Here is an 18,939-nt window from a genome sequence, read left to right on the forward strand (position 1 = left end):
TTTAATCGGGGCGCCAAAAAATCCCTCGCTGCACTTATCTCTACATATTTAGTAGTTATCAGCAGTGTGATGCAAACAGAATACCTAAAATAGATGACTAACTCATATCTAGCTGGGAACAGGCTGACCTCACTGATTGGCAATCACTTCAGCCAATAAAGCATCTCCAAATGCTCTCCATTGGGCGGGAGGACGCACACATTTTTCACCAATGAGAGCATCCTTTCATTCATAAAGTGGTGTGGGCAGTTTTTTTTTTCGCAGGCGTGGGTTTGGAGGGTTTCATAATCCTGACTGAAACCGTCAAACCTGTTCTGGTGAGAGCCAATACCTGACTCAGGATGGGAGCTGCCGTAATGTTTGTCCAATCGCTCCTCATCCCGGTCTCCCTTTGACCCACCCCATTTCATACAGAAAATCGAATGAATGGGGGAAGCTCTGCCGTTGACTGACGCGCGAAGGAGCCTATAGAGGGGCTGGATCGGTCGACAGGCACCCACTACAGCCAGTGAGGAACGGGGAAGGGCGGTGCGGAGTAGGAGGTGGGCGGTGCACTTTAAATCAGGCTAGACAAGTGTTGGGGGAGTGTGTGTGATGCTACAACCTCCTTATAAAGGGACTCTCTCACGTTGTGGCTTGGAAATTAGAGCACATTGCCTAAAATTGAGGTCTCCACATACACACTCACACACACGCAGAGTCACCGAGAGCCGCTGCCGTGAACTGGATGAACGTTGAGGAAATGATCAGCTGGGCCGAAACGCCTCTCTTCTGGGTCGGTGCATTCACTGTGGCCTCCCTGACGCTGTGGTTGCTCTACAGGCTGCTCACAGGCTTTAGGATCTGGGTTTTGGGAAATGGACAGCTGCTGTCTCCGAAGCTAGGCAAATGGGCAGGTGAGTAGGGTCACATCAATTTCCACGCCACCTACAGCACATTCACGGTCACGAAGAGGACAGCTCAGAAGTAGGCAGGTGGACTCGGCTCGAGCACCAGAATGAGGTTATTGAGCGCAAACTTGACTTTGGCACACAAAAAACTGCGTTCTGCGTTTTTTCTTTTTTCGTGGATTCATTCAAGGGGAAGTTGGTGTTGCGTAACAGGCGCAGGTAAGCAGCTGATTGACTGAGAAGATAATGGTCCTTATTATCTCCAGTTGTTTTCATTTCTTCTCACGTCAAACACAGCACACAGTCTCCTGCCAGGGGCTCCAGTCAGCGTTTTCAAAGCACATTTGGAACGGTGCGGGGATGCCCCACATTGGTGAGCCAGGAGCCAAATTGCGCAGGCTATGCGCACTTTTCACAGAGCTGTTTTATGTGGGTGAGCTCTTAGCCGGAGCACTACTGAACCACATTAACCCATCCGCATGATGTAGGACAAACCCATATGCTTAATTAAAACGTGACCTACATCTAGATCATCTTGCATGTCATTTTCAGTGGTTTACCCGTAATTCTTGAAACGTGCCTGAAAAATGTGTTCCCCTTCCACAGCATATTTATACTGGCAGCATTTTTGTATTTTTCTTGTCGCCGGTTTCTCACTAATCAGGTCTTCTTGTCCTGTCCTTCGGTTTGCCTTGCAAATCTTTCTCATAAGATTAATGTGTCATTATTGGATTTGACTGTATAATTTACACTTAAAAAAACGTTTTTGTCAAAACGGAAGTGACTTCGTAGCCATACCTAAGTGCGTTATGGTTTGATAGACTTGTCTCATAGGAATCGCCCTGCCATGGCTTGACCCACTTCTCTAGTCCCTGTTTGGAGAAGACTGCTGCGTCTGGAGCGTCTTGCTGCGCAGTTTGGCAGGCGCTCTCTTTCGCGTCGGGATAGGTCGATATTCTACCCCCTTCCTCTCCAAAAGCCAGGCGGATAATATAAATGCTTGTTGTTTTCCTTTTTCTTTCAGTCACACAATGTTTATCTGCACATTGTGGCGCACTTCTTGACGAAACCGTCAGTTTTGTAAAAATCTATGTTTAATTGATGCCCTGTGCGCCATAAGAGGGGCTGAAATGTATGACGCAAAGGTAGGGCGGTAGGATGCCTTTAGGAATGACTAATGCACGTTTTTTTAAGTGATTCTGATGGAATATGCGGAGGAATGTCGGTGCACACCGATGAGTCATTCGCTTGTTCATCGCTTCGTCATCCTTTGGCCATATAGGAATGCCACCTTCACTTCATCCCACCCACCCACAGTATGTTATCAAGTGCAGCACTTAACTTCGCTTTTATCTTTTTCCTGCATTTTTATTTACCTCGAATGTTTCATTATACAGTTTTATTCTAGCACAGCCCATTTTGTGAGCGTTTCAAATAAATGTGATCTTCGTTATTTGTAAAGCTCCTGAGTTAAGAGCGTAAAGGATGCTCTAAACTAGAAGATTACATGGATCTTTTTTTTTCTGGAAAGAATTCTTACGGAACTTTCCCACTCCGTCACATTTGTTCTTCTCTTACGCTTTACGTAAGATGTGAACATGCCACTCCCTGAAACCAATTGGTGCCACCAGTCTGACAAGTCTGGCGTACGTTTCCAATCACAACGGTCGGAGATGGCAGGACGAAAACAGGTGTGCGCGTTAGGAGAGGTGGGGGCATGTGTGATCGGGATGAGGCGTGCGCCTCTGCCGGTTACACCAGATGTGCAGGTTTGGCCAGTTTGGGCAGTAGTCTAATTTCTTTAACGCATGCATGATACATCGTTTTGCTACCGGTCTCCACCTTTCAGAGATCCTTGTTGCAACAAGTCGTCCTTCTTCCAGCTATTGGATAGTGTGGAAATCACACTGTCTATTTATACTCTTTGTAGTTGGGCAGCACGAATTTAATCTGAAGTGCTGTTCAGCTTTAGTTTCCTACAAGAACAATATGTCCTCTGAATTCTTTTATCATTTTAGAGAATTTAGAGTTTCTATTTACTAATGACCGTGAATATTCCCTGTGTCATATACAGTTTCTTTGTCTAAGAACACATTTGAAACCAGTGAACTGAACTCTTTGATCAGAAATGCAATTTAAACGTATAGCTTCTTAAACGTATGTGAAGTTGTATTTGGTGGTGTGTGTTGGGGGGTGTTTATTGTACTTTATTTCAGATACATATTTCTAGAACGGGCTTGCTTTCTAGAAAAATCTCAGAGGAGGGAACTGGTATTTCCTGCTGAAACGAGTTTCAACGTTTGAAGGTAGTTTAGGTGATGTTTTTTTTTGTTTGTTTGTTTGTTTTTTTCCTCCCTGCTTCTGAAGAACCTGCTCGCTTCGCTTTCTATTCAGATATTAGTTTGTAAGGTTTTGTTTCCTCGTAATCACTGTACACACTGTCTGTGTTGGGCTAAAGCTCTGCAGCTCTCATATGCAGAGCAGAGCAGGGATTTCTCAGGAGTTCCTCTGCCAGTGGTCTTCCCCTTAGTGGATGGGACTCCTAGTGGCTGACAGCAGCACTGCAGTATGAGTCAAGGCGGCTTCCCCAGCCTCTCTATTGCACTGTTTTCACATACTCACCCTCCCCATCCTCTGCCAGTCTGAACCATCTCTACAGCTCAGTTCTGTTAAAGATATTAAGCAAATGAGCTCTCTAAAAGACATTTTAAATTTACATTTAATTGCCCTTTTACTTAGTTTTATTTAGCAGTTTTTGAAGATTATTTGTATTGTATTTGCATATTGCACAAATCTGCCTTTCAGGCATTTGATAACAGTTTAAAGGATTTAATATTTGGTGGTATGATGTTATCAAATTGTTTAGCATTTAGCATTGCTTTCAGTTCCAGTAGGGAAGCTTCTCAGTTTAACATGCAGCAGTTTCTGGTTTTTCTGCTCTGTGCTCCCTCCTCCAGTCTTAGCCCCCAGCATCCTGTATTATGTAAGGGAGCCGGTGTCTGTCCTGTTGCATGTGTGTAGATACAGGGAAATAAACTGAACCAAAGACATCTCCCCTCCCCCTTTTTTTTCCTTTGCTTTAAAAAAAAAAAGGTGGGGGGCATAGTGATGTTACATGTGCCCTGGAATCCACCCCCAGCCCTGTTCCCCCAATTCCCTTGACAGCAGAGTTTATTGAGGAAAATGGTCCCATTATATAAGAAGGATGCAGCCATTCATCAGCTCAGCACATGAGTGACAAAGGCTTGGGTCAGCACTTATGCAAGAATTTTGCTCAGTTCGGCTCAGAGAATAAACACCAGGGATTGCGAGTTTATCAACAGACCCAGCAGGCAAACCAGAGTTTTAGGGCAGTGCTGATTATTATGGGAGAGTAATTTTCAGTGTGTTTTTCGTGAATAGACATGAGGCTTCATTCATGTTAAGAAAAATCCACATGTGTGAATGAAATCTAGCTTTGTGTGTGTGCGCGTTTGAACTGAGGCAGGGTCTCCACTTTATCCTTGTGAATGTGCCTTCCCTTACTGCTTTGTGTGAGTGTGGGCGGAGAGAAGGAGAACACTGCTGTTCATGTGATGAACACGCTGTGTGACACGTGCCTTAGCCAGGGATGTTGGGTTTTAAAAAAGGGGGGGGGGCAGAGAAAAATCCTCTGCATCTTCCTCATCTCAAGCCCCTCTCAACCCCCACCCCACCCCCACCTCACTTCATTTCACCCAGCTCCCCATACAGCAAGTGGGTCTGTTTATAGCTACAGTATATTCCTCTGAGTATGTTGGCTTCAGTTTTATTTTTGTTTCACAATTCTGCATCCCTTGAAAATTCATGTATTGGGGTTTCAATAACTGAGACTCATAGAAGAGCAGTTAAACATGTGATCCTTTCTTTGTATATTATCTGTATTTTGGATCCATTTGCGACTAAATTCTGACAATTGTATTCTTGCATGATTGTTTGGCATCTCTAGAACTTAGACAACTTTACTACAAATTTGTCTGTTGCTCCACTAAAGATTTCCGCTTTCAAACTGCCACTTAAAGCCCTTAAGGTTTAAAAAAAAAAAAACAAAAAAAAAACTAGCAGAAATCCTTCCAAATGTTAAAATATGAATGAATTACATTTATTTGGCTGCAGTGTTTCTAGCTGAAGCTCCAGCACCTTCCAGATTACTGACATTTTAAGACATGTACACGTAACCGAGAAGTAGAGGTTGTGAAGTTCAGCAACTGTTACCTACTCAGATATGTTATCTGAACGCACTGTACTGGACCAGCAACATATTTGTTGTTGCTGGTTTTACTGCCTTGTGTCAGGTTACATCAGTAATTTGGTTGCGAGCCAACATGCCAGCGAGGCAGTTTGTTCAGTTTTGAGTGTCTGTTGAAATGAACTGCTAACGTTTTGGGTGTCATTCTTTCTGGGTTGTACCTATGCACAAGAATGTACTGTATCAAGATGGTTACATCAATTAACTGCTACATTTACATTTGTTTTAAAGATGTAATCAAGCATACAAGTGGTTGAAAGTTATCATTTTCCTTTTTTTAGTAAGTAATGGAACCATGGATGTAATTCACTTTAGTTATGTACAGCATGCTATTTCATTGTCCTTGTGCCAGTGGACTAATACCATTAAACACATGCTTTAGGCTTTGTCTGAAAGGTGAAAAAAATCTCCTTACTGCACATTCTTGCCTTATCAGCACACGGTCAAAGAGCAAAGTTTTTCCTGCTCAGAAATCACCTAGTCTCAAACCAAGTACTTGTGTGAAAAGAAATAGATTTTTAAACAAGGCATGTGACTGAAGGTGGGAGAGGGGGACAGGACTATTTTTTGCTCTGTACCCAAATATAGATGCTGCTTCTATCTTTGGCAGCGCTGAAGTACACATTCTCTTCTCTCTGTCTCACACCCACCCTCCCCTCATCTCTTCTCCCTGATCAAGCTTATTTTATATTAACCATGTGACTTGCCTCCCCTGCTATTTAAAGCTGTGTGGGTGGGGGGATGGAGAATAGGGGGGGTATTTTGGTTAAGGGATGTAGACTTTGGAGGAAGGGGCGGGTTTGTCTTTGGCTCTTCTGCTGCATCCCTCCCTCCGTCCCTTTTTTTTTTTTTTTTTTTTGAGACATAGGAGGGGCTGCTCGTTGATAGGCAAGTTTAGGGTGCGACAGATTACATAACAGTACGTAACAGGAGTGGGGCATACAAGGACCGCAGTCTCTCCTCACTGAGAATCTTAATTGGGGGTTTGGTGTTGGTGGTGGGGAGGGTTCTGGGGAGGTTTTGGAATTATTTTAGTTTTGCCCTCCTGTCTGCAAGTTCACTTTTCTGAGATGAAATAAGACAACACATCATGCGGGTAAACACCCCTAAAAACTAGATTGATTATTTTACTCTACTCATTGTGCCAGTGAATGATCGGTATATTAATAAAGATTGGATGTTTTGTCTTTGTCCTTTAACACGAGCTGCTTACCTTCTCATATAACAGCTCATGCAGTGCAGGTTAGTCTAAACCAAAGATCCTTTAAATATCATGCGATGAAGACATTGTGCTCTTTGTCTGCTGCTCACCAGATCCTTTTGGTTTTATTTTTCCCCCAGCCTGCAGTGCTTTAGTTGGCGTTGGGGCTTTAGTTGGAGAGCTCGGGATGCAGCAGCAGCCTGGCTGTTGTGACAATGGTTGTGGGGGATCTTGTTGGTATTCAGGTGTTGCGGCAGGCAAGCAGGCAGCTCCCAGACAAGGCAGTGCAGGCGCTGCTATTTTTACTCCTCCTGCTGCTTTTTTTAGACCCTCGAAATAGTGAGCAGGCAGTGGCAGGGCTGCTCCACTGCTGAAGAGGGAGGGAGGGAGGGAGACAGAAAAGGCTGGGGGATGTCAATACCTCAGGACATGTTGTGCAGCACTAAGCACAGCAGAGCTGTAGTGCAAATGCGCCCCCGTCAGGGCGCCTCAAAGCCTACATGATGGACCAGTTTTCTCTGAGGTGTTGAAATGGGGGTGGGGTGGGGGGGAGACACACTGGGGCGACTGGGTTCAGAGCTGAATGAGAAGCAGTGGTGCACACACAATGGTGCCAGCGTGTGGCGTCAGTGTTACGGTCATTCACATGCTTGCTTGCGTAGATCCTTCCTTGCGAAATTGCATCTGTGTGTCACTTTTGGTCACGTAAGAGCGATTCTCTCCTGCTGGAGGGCCACTCTGACTGAACGGTGTCTTTTGGACATTGTGTTCTCTGTACATAATTCCATACTTGTGAGTTTCAGGTTATGCAGCTTAGCTACACTTATGATGGCTCAAACACAAAATCAAAATATCTTAAAACCAGAAGAACAGTGTCGTCATCCCACTGTACTAGCTTCCCCATTGCTCACACGGGTGAAGACGCACGCATACACACATTTGACTGTCACTCAGTCCCTAGGAAATGCTTATTGAGAAAATGGTCCTATTATATAATGGGTGGGAGGAGTATAGTCATTCATAAGTGCAGCACGAGGACTTGGAGAGTGCGGGGGGGCGCATAAGGCCTGGGGAAAGTGTGCAGGGTGGACTTGGTTGTCTGATGCAATGTGGAAAATCACAGTTCACATATGGTGACCTTAAAGAGTTCTGATGAGTTCTCAGTATTTTTCTCTTTCATTGTTGACTTTAGTCTAAAACAGTTTTTTTTCCTTCTTTTTTTTCTTCCCACTTTCCTGTACAGCAAACAAAATCACATCACCATTATAAACTTTAGTTTTCCACTCTCTAATTGTCACTCCAGAAGCATTGCTCATTAAAGCAGTTTTAGTTTTTGATTGCTGTAACTTGTTTGTAAGGATGTAAGTGGCTTGCAATGCCACAGGAGGAAATTCTTTACTGATATTATCTTGGGTAAGGGCAGATAGGCCAGATGGATTTAAAGGGCAGGGGGAAAAAAAAAAGTTAAACGTTTTTGGATTCTCAAAATGCTCAATATTCATAACCTGAACGTATGTATCTGAGCGATAGATCAGATGAGTAATGTCATGTTGCAAAAGATGACGTATTTGTAAGGCATGTAAATGCATTCTTGCACAGGATCTTCTTTCAGGTTAAAGTTCAAGCAGCGTTGATGCGTAAGCATTTCTGCTGCATTTTTTGATGCATTCCTGCATACAAGTGTAATCTGCATCTGCAGCTCAGTCATGCAAGCAAATGATATTCACGTCCCAGCTGCCCATCTGTGGGGTAAATTTCTTCCCCCATGAGATGGGAATGTGGGTGGTACACTGAAACATCATTGTTTGATCTAGTACTTTGGTTTCAGCTGTCATTCTTGATTTCATGGCTTATCAGTTTGTCGTCTTTTTTTTCCCCTTGTTAGTCAGGGCTTTTCCTCAAATGTTGATGCAAGGTGTTTCAGAAAAAGCTTTCTCTCTCCGTTACCTCCAGCAACCTTGTAACTCCAGCTGTGCTCATTTCTGTCATCTAAAATGGTTTCACACTCATCTTTGTTTGAGTTCATTATACTTGAACAGTTGAGAGGTGAGATCAAAACTCACATGAAGGTCATCAGGAAAGAGACTCCTGATCCAGTTCTCGCTAAGCACGTCTCATGGAAGGATGATGTTTTCACTTATTGTTATATTGTGTGTTTATGGCTTTATTTAAAAGAATAAGGCCTGTAGCTCATAGGAAATAAACCTCATGTGTTTCAGAATGTGCCACGAAAGATATTTTTATAGACATTTTTACCTTGCAGTGGCTGTCTTGTTGCCTTTTTAAGCTACCACCTACATCTGCATCAAGAGCCTGATTTGGTACATCCCATGCCCATTGAAGCTTTTCTGCCAGGGAGCATTTCATTCGTAACATAGGGGGGACGTTTAAAAATAACCAGGGATCCTGCTCTCTTTTTCACTTCCGACTTTGTGCTACTCTCTCTCACTCCTTTCACTCCCTTTTATCCCCTCCACCCCCCCTTCCCTATCTCCCTCTCCTCCACCGCAATCCCTATTCCGTGTCTTTCTCCTTCACTCATTCGCTCTCTTGCTTCGCTCCTGTTCTATTTTTAGCCACCCCTAGGATCCCTCCTCTCCCTCCCCACCACTGCCACTCTCCCTACCCCACTTCCCCCTCCTCTTTCTCCTGCTCCATGTTCGTCATCGCTCCCTCCTCTCTGCATCCCCTCTCTCATCTTGTCTCTTTTTCCAGCTCTTTGCCAGAGAATGTCCTCTGCCTCCATTAATCTTTCATCACACCTTGCTATTATATTAATGATTCACAACTATGTGCTTGTGTATTTGTAAGTACCCCCTCACACCCTCACAGCCCTTTTTTCCTTTTTTCCCCCTTCTCTCATTCCTTCTCCCCACCATCCTCTATCAGTCAAGCAGAGGCTGGTGTTGATGGGTAGTGAAGGTTTAAAAATAACTGTTTGCTTGGCAAGGTGAGGAAAACTCACTCTGAACATCAGCCTCTATCTCTGCATTGTGGTCTCCTTGTGTTTTTGGCATTTCTTCATTAATAATTTTTGTCTTGTATTTGTTTTTTTTATTTTTATTTTTGCTGCTTTCGCCTCCAATTTGCAATATATGCACTCCTGGTGCATATACTCTTAATTTGAAAATCGGTGAGCATTTAAGTCAAAATGGACTTGACTTATGGGAAAAGCTATCGTCATAGAACTTAAAGCGAGGCCTCCCTAAACGGCAGGTGAATAGTATTGTAGGGCCTGTCTGCCACGTAGATCAGATTTATGTACATGTCGTTCAGAGATTGATATGCAGAGATGACGTCTGATAAGATGGTGACAGACTGACTCAGTTTTGCAGTCACCTGCTGCTTCTGATGATGTAATGTGGCTCATTCCGTTTAGTTTACCTAGACTGAGAAACTAGTTATTCCAGTCCTGAAGTCTTCCTCATTATTTGAATACAATTAGACTTGACCCCGGCCTTGCTCCGTGTCACTGTCTCAAGAGAATCTGTACTGACTCCTGGCTTTTCTGTTTCTCTACAGTTGTGACAGGAGCCACAGATGGAATCGGGAAATCCTATGCGGAGGAGGTGAGGCTCCCGAACCCTTATTTATTTCATTTCTTTCACTGAAAATCTATGACTCATGCACATGTATATACACATAGACCATGTACACTCATAGGGGAGAGCTCTTAGAGGCCTATCGACATGTAAAAGTCCTCTCTCTCACACACACACACACACACACACACACACACACACACACACACACACACACACACACACACACACACACACACCTACCTCTTATTGGTGCTTGTACAAGGTAACAGCCACACGTTGAATAGGGGCTACCCTGCCACGTGTCTTCGCACATAACAGAGTGGGAGATCCTGCTGTATCATGGTCATGTAGAGCCTTTGACTCATACTGTTAGGGCTACAGTGTGTCTTGTTGTTTGTCATGCAGTGATGGGCAGCATTTTGTTCCTTAAATGTTTAGGTATATTGGTAATTGTGCACAAGTACTTGATAGAAATGCTACTTTATTTGTGTATCGGTTCAAAATAATGAGATGCACACCGGATTCATTCCAAGGGCTCGACCTGTCCTATAGAAGCAACAAACAACATAAGTGGTAAGAATAGGACAAAGATCTGAATTGTCACAATCACTAGTCTAAAGTCTTTCAGTTGGAAGGATTTTCACAACACAGTTGACAGAACAAATGTGTTCATATATGAAAGTTTGAGTCTTTATACTGGATACTTTTTGCATTTGTTTTTGTATGCTGGGTTTCCTTCTTTGAAAAATTATTATATTGTATAACACAAATTTGACTTCTAAGTTTTGTGTGGTACACAGTTGTAGTCTCAGCAGTCCAAATTACTGCCGTTTAAAGGCCGTTCCGACCTGATTTGTTATCTGAACTCTTGGAAACTCTGTGGGTTCATCAGCTGAAAACTTTTTGCTCATGGTTGAAGTCAGAGTTCTGATCACCAGCAACAATCCTCCACCTTAAATTTATTTAAAGCAAGGTTGTTTACTCTGCACATGTTTGAAGTGTGCCAAGAAATCACAGTGCGCAGTGAAAGTGGTTTTACAAACAGGGTTTCCGGAGAGTGACGTTAAAAAGCTGCTGTGGAAGCAACGATGACATGTTTGAGAAGATGATCTTGAATGGAAGAATATAATAGACTAAAAAAATCCGTTGCATTCATCTGCAATGCTACAGAACAAACCTTTACAGCTAATGGCTTCTTACCTACTGTGACATTGTCCTGTGTGTTGAAAGTATGGTTGAACTTGTGTCACTAACTGGTTTTTGTGCTCTAGTTGGCTCGTCGAGGATTTGCCATGATGTTGATCAGTCGTTCTCAGGAGAAGCTGGATGATGTGGCCAGGTCAATTGGTAAGTGTGCATAAAAGTGTGTGCGTGTGTATTTGTCTCCTCAACCTGTTCAGGGTTGAGAGCACAGCGAGTGGGATGATGAGGATGCGCGTAAGAGCCAACAGTGCCGTGCTGCCTAACGGGCCGTCAGCTACAGGATTTCCTTTCCTCAAATGGTTAGATATTGAAAATGAGGAGTTGGACTTTAGCCAGAAAGTGTACTTATTCTAAAACAAAAAGATCTGAAATGTTTCACTTTGTTTGGGAAGGTACTAGTGTGCATATTCAAAAGAATCTGTTTTACAGACTGTAGCATTGTTGAGAGCAGTTTCACTATTTAGATTTATTCTCCAAATCCAGCTATTTCACACTTTGTGCACCCTGCTAACTCAAAATTTTTACTCTGCTACAACACTGACCAACTTGTAAGCCAACAAAGCAGGGTGTGTTTTATTTCCTTGTGTGGATTAAGGCTGACAGGTCAAATATCTGGGCTGATTGAGGAAACTCTCAAACATATTCCTGTTGCAATGTGTTTCACACAGATGAGGTTTCCCCACATTTGAGTCCATTATAAATGGTAAATGAATGTCTGTATGATTTTTGGGTGTGGGTGGATAAAAACTTTTGTCCTCTCCTCTTTTGGCCATTCGGCAGATCTAAACGGAGACCCCCACCCCCCTTTGCTGTTTAATGGTGTCCTCTCTGCAACTCTCTCTTTCCATGTCTCTGACGTCTCCCACAGCGCAATTTCCCCTGTCGTGCTTCAAGTCCACAGAGGGGGCTGATGGGTAGTCACGAGCAGGGTGCAGCGTGCCAAACTCTGGCACTCCTCCCTCACGATTAATCTGACAAAAATGTCCCTCCTTAACATGTAACCAAGACAACCCACCCTGTCCCACCTATTGTCATGGGGTTTTTTTTCCTTCTTCCTCTCCTCACTGCAGTCATTTCATTTGACTCTGGATGGCACTCATCAACCACGTCAAATTACTTATCCTGTTCAGCAATCAGTGATTTAATATTTGTGCTTCATCACCACATCACCAGCTGCGTTTATCAGTCTCTCTGACATACTGACAGTAGCTATGATGGCCAATGATAATCTGAAGTCGTAAACATTTTTCAGAGAGGCTTACCCCCCCCCACCCCGTAAATCTCGTCTCAAGTCTGACTGAACAAACACTGACACACTACTGATTTTGGCCAAGGCACATCAGAGGAATTTTCCTCTTGTAACTCCCTTGGCCGCCTATCAGCTAAACGGGTCTTTGGACAAAATTCTAATTGCAGCAGGCACGTCAAACATGACGAAGGAATGGAGGGGAGGGTGCATGAGGGAGGGGGAGACCAGCAGGCTGGTTTGTTGGTGCACAGTGCCCTCTGCAGTTGATCTGTCACAGAGTGGTTTCATGCTGCTATCTACGTTCATTTGAAGGTTTTGAGACACAGGGTTGCACTGTTGTTGAGCCGTGTAATGAGCTTTTAAAACAAAGTCCTGGCTCATTTGTGAGACATGATATGAATATTTGACGTGAAGGCATCACCCACTAGTATGAATGCTTTTGAACAAAACATTTTAAACATGCATCCTCCGTGCCTTCTTAAAAACTTGTTGACACACAATTTTAGTACAACTTGGATTTTTATTTTATTTTGGGGGTTTGGGGGGTTATGCTTCCATTCCCAAATATCACTGACTATGAATAACTGAAACTTGTGTCTGCTTCACAGAGGAGCAGTTTAAAGTGGAGACCAGGACTATTGCTGTTGACTTTGGCAAGACTGACATCTACCCGAAGATTGAGGAAGGTCTGGCTGGTCTGGAGATTGGAGTTCTTGGTAAGGGCTGATTGCAGCTTTTCTTCTTCTTTACCTTTTGATGAGGACCGCATTAAGAGGCTTCCTGCTGCTCATGCTGACTTGATCTTCAGTTTACCGTAGACAGCTTTACACAACTTCTCTTTAGATGTCAACAAAAAATATACACTCCCTTATCATATACATTCAGTCATCATAAACTGCTTCCTTAGCATGTGGGTGCGATGTTGATCAAGCCGGCTTATTATAGAACTTGAACTTGATATTGAAGATTTTGGTGAAGACAGATTCTTTGTTTCATACTTACATTCTCCATGTGCGAATAAAATAAAAACGATGTTAGTCTGAACTCGATTCTTCTGAACAGCAGATTTAGGCACTTTACATCTTTAGTTTAACCTTAAGGGCAAAGCTGGTGAATTGTACTTGCTTTTCAGTCATGTTTAAGGGTGTTGGGTCCTCTTCAGCATAGTTTCATGATAATTTAGTCAAGGATTCGTTTCATATATTCCACCTTTTATGTTTGTCCTGAGATTAATCTTCATGTGTTTCACAAAACAAACGTGTTTTTAAACTGACATCTCTAGGCATGTTACATATTTACAAATGCACTCTTGGTTCAGCTGTTGCTGGGTTTTTTTGTTTGTTTGTTTTTTATTGCTTAGGCTCCAGAATTCACACTGTGATTTTCAGCTTTACATTTAAGGAACCCTTTGTTCTTTTTATGATACCAGTTGTGCTCTACTGGTTACAAGGTGTGGCTGTGTCTACTGTGGAGTTGAATGCCCGTTTTTACCTTTTTTGCTTTTGCTGCCACCTAGTGGTGAATAATTGAGATGGTTCTAGTTCTCCAGCTATATGTAATTGAATTAAAATAGCAGAATAATTGATGATTGCTTCCCTTTTGTCATTAACAGTTAACAATGTTGGTGTGTCTTACCCCTACCCGGAGTACTACCTCCACATTCCTGATCTGGAAAATGTGAGTAATCTTTACTTGAAGATGGGAACTTTCAGTTATGGCATGCTTTCTGTGATTGGAAGTGTAAAGTCCTAAAATTTTTAGTCTTTCCTGCTCCTTTTAGACATATTAAGTATTTGTTTCTACAACTAAGAGCAGGCAATCATAAACAAAAATGATGGTCTCTTTCTTTAGTTCATCACAAATACGATCAACGTCAACATGACCTCAGTATGCCAGGTAAGTGTGTTTCTGTCTGAAAAAAATTTCCGAATGGATTAAGCCCAGTGATTGCAAACTACATACACTTATGCATGTACTTGGTGTTTTGGGGTTTGTTTTGGTTTGGATTAGGTTTTTTATGGCTCAGGTTTTACTTCCCCCTGTTGTCATTGTTCTCTTCATTTTCATTTTCCTCTTCTGCTGTTCCTACCATGGTACCTGCAGTGTCTCAGTTGTTCCCAAAGCAACGGTGAACTACACCAACGCTGTCTGTGCTCACCACCCACGCATCTCTCTTTCTCTCTCCCTACTTTTAGTATTTCCTTTTTAAATAAAACTCTATCCTCTGTTTTGCCCCCCCCCCCCCCCCCCCCTTCTCTTCTAAGTTGTCATTGTCTTTGATTTTTTTCACTGAACTTGTGTTCATTATTTTTAGATGACCCGTCTTGTGCTACCAAGAATGTGTGAGAGGTGAGTTATATGATGGGGCTTCCATGTTTTGCGACATTACTGCAGTCAAAATATTCCTGTAGTAAATGATGGATGGTGGCACCGAGCTACTCAGGGAATCTTTATATTTAACAACACCCCTCCACCCCTTTCTTTAAGAAGAGTATTTAGGAGATGACTGTAACAAAAGGTGGCTCTTTTTTTGGGAAGTGGGACAAGAAATCTTCACCTAGCATTTTCAGTGACTGCATCTCTTTCCCTCTCCTCCTTTGTTCGCAATGCTGACAAGCTTTCAATTCACACAAAGTGCTCTTCCCACCCGATTGGCTGCTGTGTTCCCATGTGATTCCTGCCAGCCAATGGTAGTGCAGGCACATTTGGTGCCGTGTGAGGCTGGAGCGTCTCCACTACATCACTGCAGCAACCGGCTGCCATGGCAACGCACACAGCCACTACCACACTGTTTTAGTGTGTGTGTGTGTGTGTGTGTGTGTGTGTGTGTGTGTGTGTGTGCGCGCACAGTATCACTTTGTAATTGTCGGTGCAATAAGCATGCATAGACACAGGGCTTCCACGGGTAAAAATCTTATTCTGCGGATTTGATGGTTAAAACTAAGGTCTTAAATTGTAGCCATTGATCTGTGATCAATGTTTCAGGAAAGCTTTGTAATGCAGGATTGGCGTGATACTGAAATTCCAGGGTTGACTTAGGTTTTGTTTGTTTGTTTTGATGTGGCAAATATGCAAGTAAAAATTAACCCTGTAATGTGTAATTTTAAGTGATGATTGTTCCTGGAACTTGATGATATCTCTCTGCTGTAGCCCAAAAAGAGCCATCTTCATTCCACATACAAAATAAGTTCAACATCTACCTTCCTGTGTTTTCCCCAGGTCCAAAGGTGTTATCCTAAACATCTCCTCTGCCAGTGGCATGTACCCAGTGCCTCTGCTCACGGTCTACTCTGCAACCAAGGTATGTACAGTGTGTTTGGCACTTCTAAAGAGGCAAGACTTCTTTTCTAGGAAATGCGAAGATGACCACAAAAAAAACTTTTTTTTGTGTGTGTGTATTTTGGACTGTCTTAGTAACTTTGACCATCTTTCATTCGTGCAGGCATTTGTGGATTTCTTCTCTCGTGGCCTTCAGGAGGAGTACAGACGTCGGGGTATCATCATCCAGGTAAGTAGAGTCTGAGAAACATGACAATCATTAAAGCCTGAATATGAATCTATGATCTATGAGAGACTAACTAGGAGCTTTCATTATTTGTCAGCGTGTGTTCCCATTAACTTTTAAAAATGTTGTACAAAATCATGTAAAGGTCATTAAAAGCTTTTCTAAACTTCACTCTTTTGGACACAAAGTAAAGACCGGAGTGGCTGCTAGACCAAAGTCAGTGAGCGCTATTCTTGAAACAAGATCTTGCAAGTTTTAGAAATCCTAATACACTTTAAGTTTTTAATAACATTTTTTTTTTCCCAAACAGTCCTCATTGAAAAAGGAATGAAATGAACACACAGAGAAGTGTTCTGCTTTTAATGAGAAGCTTTTTTTTTTTTTTTTTAAACCTGATGTTCCACATAAAGCTGGTTTGTTCTGTTTTTAGAACTCTGTAGTCTTCACTCATGTGCCACCTTGTGGTTGGACCAGGTATAGGAGCTTAAGTATAACACAAAGTTCAGGGTCTGCCTTTTGTTTTTTCCTTGCATTCCAAATCATCACTTTACAGCAAAGATTTTGTTTAGCTTTCGTGATTTTTAAACAGTCTGCTTTGCCAACTGTTGCTCAAGCAGGGAGTGCTTTGCATATTTTCTAAGCTTTTTTTTTTTTTTTTTTGTTGCTCCTGCAGAGCGTGCTCCCCTTCTTTGTGGCCACTAAAATGACTCGTATCAGGAAACCCACCTTGGACAAGCCCACCCCAGAGCGCTATGTAGCAGCTGAGCTCACCACTGTGGGTCTGCAAAGCCAGACCAATGGCTACTTTCCTCATGCTGTCATGGTAAGAGATGGCAACCTCAACAAAATTAGTAATGTTGATAGATGTGCAAAATGTTGGGGCCCAAATGAATAATTTTTATTTAAAAGCTTGAATGCTGAACACATTTTAAAGTTGCAGTTTAAATTCATTTTAATTGTGAATGCAGGGCTGGGCGACCACCAGGTTGGTTCCAAGCAGCATTGTTATCTTCCTGGGAGCCAGAATGAACCGCCTGCAGCGTACGGGATACCTGCATAGGAGGAAACTGCGAGAGCAGAAGAACGGACAGAGTTTGAAAACTGAATAGGATGGTGGCTGACGACGCTGCCGGCAGCCACATTGTTGTGACCCACTGCAGCATTTAAAGAAGAGGGGAATGTGTATGATTTATCCTCCAGGGTTGCCTGAGATTTCACCTTTTGTGCCTACAGTAAATTTGCACATCAGAGCACGTGTGGCTCTGACTAAAACTGCAACCTTCTATCCTGATATTTATCTGAGGAGAAATGACCAAAGAAGTTTGGGAGTGAAATGATGATAAAATGCTGCTCTTGGAAAAGGACATTGATATTAGTCACTGACACTGATGGTGGAAATAATACAGCCAAAAACAGAGGGATTTGTTAACCCTGCTGTTGTAAGCAGTGGAAAATGGTGGTGGGCATCTTTTTATATACATATATATAGGCTACACCAATCAGCCACAACATTAAAACGACTTGCTGAACATTGATTAGGTATATCTCGTGCTGTTAAAACTGCTCCAGACTGTCTGCATGGACATGGGACCACTGAATTGTTTGCAGCAGATTATTTGGTGCTGTGGGTTGAGGACTGGTGCCTCTGTGTCAGTCTTTCTGGCATAAACCATGGATGCTCATTCAGATAAGGATCTGGGGAATTTGAAGGCTGAGTCTATATCCTGGACTCTGCTGTATTCCTTGAACTTTTCCTGAGTAGGTTTATGTATTATGGCAGGACACAGTCTTGCTTTAGGGGCCTTAGGGGTATGGTCGGTCTGCATAAATGTTTAAAATTTATATTGTGGAAAAATAATCAAATTTATTCACCTTACTTGGTGGTTTAAATGTTGTGGCTGAACGGTATTTATGATCTATTTATTTTATATTTGTATGAACACAGAAGCCAAACTCTGACTTAAAAACAACAACAAATTTTTAACCTAGTTCTATTTACAAATCATTGAGCTGTTAATTGATGGCAGTGTCTGCTTTCTGTTGTGCCAGTTTATTTGCATCCTTGAGCTCATCTTGTTGTCTCTTTTTCTTTTTTTTCTGATTGAATGTTTAAAATGACACTTTGTGGTGGGTTTTTAATTGCATCAGTGTATTATTTTTTTTTTTTTTTTTTTTTTTTTCTAAGCCAAAGCATCTCATGGTTAAGTCCCTTTCTTCTGGCATTAATGATGGAAATGGTCTGATTTTGTGAAGGGGTGCTTAGTGCTTGGTTCCATTTATTATGAAAGGATGTTAACTGGTGCCAAGTCCAAGGGAACTACTGAATTGTTCTTTTTCTTACTACTCTAATCATAGTTTTGTTTTGTTTTTCAGTGTGTTTTTTTTTATCTGATTATGTTGGATAGATCATTCATTGTGTGGCAAATTTACAACCAGTTGGAGTTGAAATGACAAAGTGGAACATTTTTACATGAAGACTGGTTCACATGACACCAAAATGTTGGCTGTGAAAATGGGGGAACTGTTTTCCTTTATTTCCCAAATCAGTCCCCCATATGACCTGAGTTGTACCTCAACTAAGTGGCTTTTCTAGCGCCTTTTATTTCTTAGAGATCCAAACTGGAATATCTACATCAAAATGCACTGTTTACATTTATCCTGCCGATTGCAACTTGTCTTTTCTACTGTTTGTTAATAAAAGCTTTAGCAGATAGCACAGTGTCTTGCCTGGTGTTTGGTCTTGCAGATTTTTAATGACTTTAAAATGCTTGAGAAATCACAATATAAAAGTCTTTATTTTTTGATGTATCAAATTTAATTGCCAGACATGGGGAAATTCAGTTTAATTATATAGCACCAAAAAACAAGTTATTAGCAATTGTTAAATAATATTACAAAGAGAAACCCTACAATCATATTACCAAATATGTGCTCCCTATGAGCAAATTCTTAATATGGTTAGAGGAAAGAATGCACCGGTAACTTAAGTTCAGGAGCATGGATCTCTTGGAGGCATACAACAGGAATCCCTGTAAGGAGAATGAAAAGTGGACAGGCTCAGAATATCCTGGAAAGTCTA

General features: G+C 42.2%; 1 protein-coding gene across 1 annotated transcript; it reads left to right on the plus strand.

Moving 5' to 3' along the window:
* The first annotated feature begins 590 nt into the window (after window positions 1–590).
* Window positions 591–18,573, plus strand: hsd17b12a (hydroxysteroid (17-beta) dehydrogenase 12a). Its single transcript, XM_003455397.5, has 11 exons — window positions 591–896; window positions 9,881–9,927; window positions 11,175–11,250; window positions 12,964–13,071; window positions 13,968–14,032; window positions 14,207–14,251; window positions 14,670–14,704; window positions 15,575–15,656; window positions 15,798–15,863; window positions 16,534–16,683; window positions 16,829–18,573. The coding sequence occupies exons 1-11, from the start codon at window positions 728–730 to the stop codon at window positions 16,967–16,969; spliced, it is 984 nt and encodes a 327-aa protein (XP_003455445.2). The 5' UTR covers window positions 591–727; the 3' UTR covers window positions 16,970–18,573.
* Window positions 18,574–18,939: the final 366 nt, after the last annotated feature.

Source organism: Oreochromis niloticus, linkage group LG7 (assembly GCF_001858045.2).
Source record: "Oreochromis niloticus isolate F11D_XX linkage group LG7, O_niloticus_UMD_NMBU, whole genome shotgun sequence".
NCBI classification, from domain to species: Eukaryota; Metazoa; Chordata; class Actinopteri; order Cichliformes; family Cichlidae; genus Oreochromis; species Oreochromis niloticus.

Excerpts from the sequence above, each read along its gene's own strand:
- hsd17b12a (XM_003455397.5), top strand. The coding sequence starts at position 728 with ATGAACGTTGAGGAAATGATCAGCTGGGCCGAAACGCCTCTCTTCTGG. Across the intron at positions 14,705-15,574 it reads CTACCAAGAATGTGTGAGAG|GTCCAAAGGTGTTATCCTAA; the intron begins GTGAGTTATATG and ends TGTTTTCCCCAG. Across the intron at positions 15,657-15,797 it reads CGGTCTACTCTGCAACCAAG|GCATTTGTGGATTTCTTCTC; the intron begins GTATGTACAGTG and ends TCATTCGTGCAG.